Below are 6,138 nucleotides of genomic sequence, written 5' to 3' on the forward strand. Positions count from 1 at the left end.
CCATGTCTTACCTAAAAAGACTATTATTTAAATAGGAAAAAATAGTGAGGTATGTAAAGTAAGGTGAGTGGATGGAGTTGGGGTGTGTTTATTTAAATAAATTAAAAAATCAAGGGCAAAATAGTCTTTTTATGTAAAACATGGACCAAACGCGTAAGAAAAACAAACAGTAGGACCTTTAAAGTTAAAAAAAAAAAGTTAGGGACCAAACGTACATATTACCCTAAACCATAGGGACCATTCGTGTAATTTACTCAAGGATTATATAACAAAGTTCACAAACATTACCATTTTGTGTCCCCGTTAGTCTTCGACTTTGTCGATCACAACAGTTTCGTATTATCACTATTACTCTCAAGATATCTCAAGATATCTGAGAATAATTAAAAGCTTTATTTATTCATGATATCTAGTCTACGAAAACATTCTATATGGACCAATTTGTTTTCCACATATATGATGCCCAAAAAGGCATACTTTCATCATTTGGTCAATGATAACTCAAAACACATTGTGGTTCTACACGATCCTGAGACACTTTATGATAAGATTTATGATAAGATCATCCCATTTACCCATAGGTAAGGGTTTCAAGTTTTCTCACAGTGTTTTTTTCTTACTTTCCAACCAAAATACCCATTTTATCATCTACATAACAAAAACTTGAAGCTAATAATTAGCTCTTAGCTTCTTGTGCTACAACTCATCTTGGATCTTGTTGTCGAATACGAAGTCAAGTTGTCTTTCGCACCTTTACCTTAATGGTTGGTTCTTCCCCACTTAGGTTCGAATCCTCACCTGCTGCGACTCACAACCAATCAAAGCTCAAGTCGGCTCTGCTTATGCTTATGTGATATGTAGGCTTTTTTTCTTTTCTTTTTCTAGAAGAAACTCCTGATATCAATGATTTTAACATCTTCAACGTAGCAGTATTCTCGTATAACACAACCGTAGATTATTCTCGTATAACACAACCATAGATCGATCAAAATCTTGGTAAGCACGAAGTTGCAAAGATTAAGACTTTTAAGGTTATAAAAATCAAAACTCCTTTTGCATTTTGTCCAATTTTAATAATGTTTCCTTGGTATTAACATTTTTTAAATATATATATTTTTTTATTTCAAAACTTATTACACATAAACTCTCATAACTTAGGTAGAAACCTTAATTTTCATTAACGCTTGTTATTATTTGTATGTATATATATATATAACATTCATATTTTTACAATATATTTCACTTATTAATTAATTTGTAAATTAAAGTGTGTTAATAAGATCCTTTAGGGGTAACAAATTAGAGTTATACTCAAGTCTTTCCGCCACAAATATTCTCAATAACCAACAATTATTAGCACAGCCTAAGTCTGAATACATTTGTTGGAGAGTCTTATCATAAAGGAAAGTCTTATAATCAATCACCTACCAAGAATCTGGATCCATTAAGAACCAGAATCCCATATCATAAACTAGAAGAAATCCAAAATCCAAATCCCTCACATGATTCGCCTGCGTTTTTGAGCAGAATCCCACAAGTCCAGAAGATAAGAAGCTCCCTCCTGCAAAAGAGCTTTCCTTCCTTGAGCAAAATTCCATAACTCGGTTGTAATATATGATCCACTTGGATTATAATCATTAATCTCAGTCAAAGCAGTCGTCACAGCTTTATACACATCTTCACCCAAATCTCTCTTCAAACTTTTCAATTTATCATCACTTTCATCAATCAATCTCTGCAACAATCATCAAAAAACTTTCACTTCAGTCACACCATTTATCAGAGACTTTCAATTAATCATATATCATGTTTTTAACTTTTAACTTTAACACCCACACCCATGACCCACCTGTGATTGCTCATCGACAGTGATGACCTTGAAAGGATGCCAATTTGGATCTCTGAGATACTCTTCCCATAATGAACACATTTCTGAAGCCCTATCTTCAGCATCCATGTCCCCATACTTCCTCTTCATGGCATCCAAGAAAGGTTTATTTTCAAGCTCCCCCATCCTCTTCACCCCAATATGTGCACTTTTTGGTAGCTCCTTCAATCCCTATAGTTAATTATACACAAAAAAATATGTTTATATAAGAACTTAAACTTTTTCATAAATGTGTAATTTAAAGAAAAGATTGTGTGTGTGTGTGTGTTACTTCAATTAATTCTTTGCGGGCATCTTGCAACTCATCATTTCTCTTGCGTTCTTGAACAACAAGAGTTTGATTCAAACTTTGGATATGTTCAAGCTCTTCTTCTTTATCCCTTAAGTTCTTGTGTATCTCTTCCACTTCCTTCAACACCTCCAAATCAACATCTCCAATGTGTTTCATCACATTTAATTGTCCCTTTAAACGTTCTATCTCAAGCTCTACAGCTTGCTTTGCATCTAGCTGTTTCTCAAGATTAATAATTTTCTTATGGAGTTCTTCCTTTTCCCTCTGAAATTTAACAATCACACTCACATTATCTCAACTCAACAATCAAATATTCTAAATTAACAACAAATTTCTTGAAATCAAACCTTTTGATCTTCAGCAAGTTTCATCACACTTTCATCGGCTTTCCTTTGTTCATCAGAGGCCATCTGAAGCAAACTATTTTTCACAGCATTCTAGCACAAGAGGTGAAAAAAAAGATAACTATTAGTTTTGTTTAACGTTTACTGCTTATAAAACGATGGTTGAAAACTTATAAAGTGTCATGTCACACCTCTTCAATCTCTTCAGTGAGTTTTTTTCTTTCATTTTCATTTACCACTTCACGTTTCTCAAGTTCATTACCCCTGAGCTCGAGTTCCTTCTTCTGGTTTTCCAGCTGGAGTTTAATCTTTTCATGATCATTAAAGATTTTTTTAAAATGATCATGTGCACTGGCCTGGATTTTCTTTAACTCTGATCAATACAATAATAAAGTTAGTAACTTTATGTTATAAACAAACCAACAGAAATAAACTCAACTCAAAGAACATCAACAACCATCATTATAAGACTGATGAAGCAAATCTTTTTCTTCAATTACTTTGCTAAGTGAATTCTCTGTCTCAACATATAAAGTCTCCATTTCTTCAAAGGTTCTCTTTTTGACCTCAACTTCTCTTGTCAAGGTTGACACTAAAGTATTTGCCTTTCGTTCTTCTTCTGCCATGATATCAGAAACAGTCCTAAGATCACCAATCTTGCGAAGATGCTCTCCAATTATATTAAGAGCTTTGTAATCATCAGCACGAGCAACCCAACCATAAATATCAGATTTTGGATCATCATTTACCTTCCAATCCCTTTTACCACGATGATCAGCTTCATAAGCTTTCTCAAATGACATGGCATTCTTAAAACCATCCCAACCTTTGTTAAATTCAACCACTGCAGATCCAGAATGACCACGATAGTTCCATAAAGGGTGCACTCGTGTAGGATTGAAACCTCTTGCAGTTAAATGGTCTCTCATGTTTGACCCACTTTTTCCTACATATCTCCCGTCTTTTAACTCGGTTGGGAGATTGACCACAATACCCTTCCATGGCCATACAAACAGCTCATCACCATCATGATCTGCAAGGTTATCTGTCTCCTCTTTAGGTTTTGATGGGCCAGAGTTAGAGTTCCCAGATATATCTTTTTGAAGAAACTTAACTAGTGCAAGATGATTTGCCTTGTCTTTTGGGTTTCTCTTTTGAGAATCGCTTTTTCCCACCATTGTAGCGTGCTGTAGTAGATCTTTGTACTGATAATCACGCTTTTTCTTGTTACGACAATAGGGACAAGTGAAAGTTTCATCAGATAACCTGACTTTGTGTTTTCCACTTTGTAGCTCTTCATAAGATTTATCCACGTACTCCTCTACCTCTGAATCACTTCCATCAGTATCTCCTCCAGAGCTTTGATCCATATAATCCTCCATTATGAAAGTTGGCTAACAACAAACAAAGTAATTATAAGACAGGCAATTTGGTTCGTTTTAGAAATGAAATGCGAGTACTTTGTGGCGCCCCTCCTAATTTCAACTAGAATACATTTCGGAAACACAAACAGCATTTTTGTGAATACTTGAACAAAGTTGCAAATCGGAGAATAAAAAAGGTAAAAGCCCTAATTTTCTTAAGAAAATGGTAGAATGTAGGATGATAGAACACGAACCCCTAATTTATACATCCAATTGCAAACCATACTCAACGATTCGATTTCGAATGTTACTAAAAATCATAAATTTGGTAAATAAACACAAGCTCAACATAACGGAAAGGGAAAATCTAGGCAATTGCTAACTACGTAGAGACATAGGAGCTGGAGTACGAGCCTGCACTTTGTTGGTGTGTGCAGCAAGAACGAGCGAACGAGATTGATAGATAGATAGATAGACAGCGCTTACCTCGAATCAACCGTACGAAGTGGAGATTAATTTGTAAATCAAGGTGATGGAATCATAAGAAAATGAATTTAGGGTTTTGGGTTTGGCGAAGAAGAAGCAGCAAGTGACTGAAGAGGGATTGTGACTTGGTTTGACGAGAAAAGCAAAATTCCACGGAAAGATACAGAAAAAGTGAAAATTAAAGTGCCATTTGGCGTATATTGAATTTGTAGTTCCAAGACTCCAACAGGACCCTGTACGTATCACAAATCATAAATATATACCTGTCACAAAGATCAATACAAACTATATAGTTACTCATAAAAATATGAAAAAATTACAAATCTAGTCTGTTTCAAAAAATATTTAATATATTAGTTTTTATTCAGAAAAAAGTCATTGAAATCTCGGGTGATTACGTCCACCTCTTATTTAGTATCCTCTAGCTTCGATTTCGTATACTTGGTTGCGATTTGGTCCAATTTTCGACGGGTGAACCAGAAAAATAAGTAGCTATAAAAGTTTTCAATTTTTTTTTTACTTAAATTCTTGAAATAGCATGTTGCTAAGAGCCACCTACGATTTCCTCTGTTATACCTATGATTTCCTCCTATTTTTTATGTTCAATATCGCAACCAGATACTACAAATTGCAGCTAGAAGGTACCAAATCGCAAATGTGGCTAATCGTATGCGATTTGAGTGGTTGATTTCGAAAAAATGCTAATTATTTGCTATTTCTTTTAAAACTATTAAAATATGTTGTTACATGTTGAAAATAGACGAAAATAGAGTTTTTGTTTGTAAAGATGAAATGTATACAAACTCGAATTTATAGTGATACATACATAAAAATAGAGTAAGTTTTTTATTAAAAAAAATTGATGTGTTATTTTTATACCACTAGTTTTAAATTTATAAAAACCTATGGAATCTCAACTAGTTTTATAACACAACTAGACAGTGTACCTAGTTGTATAATAATACAATATAAGGTAGAAAATGGTGTCGAACACTATGGAAACGAGTATGATTTCGATTCAAATAAATAAGCTAATAATTAAACTAAAGACATAAAAGTAAATAAAGGGTTTTGTTGTTTAAAATAACTAATTTTCTTAAATACTCAAATTAAGCAAACAATCTATATGTTCATGCCTTGAACCTCTTCGACAAAAATTCTTCAAACTAGAAATCCTTTAACCATTTCAGTCAAGATCTAAACATCTTCAAGAACAACTAGAACAAAAATAGAGTTTCATATTCATAAAAATGATTTTAGATTTGCGTGCATGTATGTTTTAGATCGGAAATTGAAAACCTTATTTCATAAATTGAAAACCATTGAAACAGTTTCGTTTTTTGCTAGATTTGCATGGATAAACTCATTTTATAGATTTGCATGTGTGTATGTATTCAATGAACACGAACCCATATTTTGAAAACCCTATATCTGCAATGGATGAACTCCTTTTACAAATTAGTGTGTGTGTGTGTGTGTGTAAGAGGAACACGAACCTAAATCTGCTACGGCCGGTGGGTTTCTTAAGACAGCGAGGAAGTGAAGCTTTTGCAGAAGAGATAAAGAAATAGAGAATGATGGCTGGTTGTTTTCTTTTAACAACTTAAAAAAGAACACAAGAATGATATTTGAAGGAACATAGATGTTGTTCATCATTTTTTCAAAAAAATGGTTTTCACTTGTCGTCGTAAAATAATGTTTCATTAGAGAAGATGACTAGAGTCTTGACATAACTAACAAGACCGCTAGAAAACAACTAAACTC

At 33.6% G+C, this 6,138-nt stretch overlaps 1 protein-coding gene across 1 annotated transcript; it reads right to left on the bottom strand.

The window, feature by feature from the left end:
- Window positions 1–1,284: 1,284 nt before the first annotated feature.
- On the bottom strand, window positions 1,285–4,580 carry IDN2 (XH/XS domain-containing protein). The gene is made up of 7 exons (XM_079026861.1): window positions 4,375–4,580; window positions 2,982–3,918; window positions 2,716–2,897; window positions 2,528–2,617; window positions 2,160–2,444; window positions 1,850–2,059; window positions 1,285–1,735 (listed from the first exon to the last, which is right to left on the bottom strand). The coding sequence occupies exons 2-7, from the start codon at window positions 3,904–3,906 to the stop codon at window positions 1,499–1,501; spliced, it is 1,929 nt and encodes a 642-aa protein (XP_078882987.1). The 5' UTR covers window positions 3,907–3,918; window positions 4,375–4,580; the 3' UTR covers window positions 1,285–1,498.
- Window positions 4,581–6,138: the final 1,558 nt, after the last annotated feature.

The sequence above is a fragment of the Lactuca serriola genome, chromosome 2 (genome assembly GCF_051521515.1).
Source record: "Lactuca serriola cultivar US96UC23 chromosome 2, Lser_US96UC23_V15, whole genome shotgun sequence".
Lineage (NCBI taxonomy): Eukaryota > Viridiplantae > Streptophyta > Magnoliopsida > Asterales > Asteraceae > Lactuca > Lactuca serriola.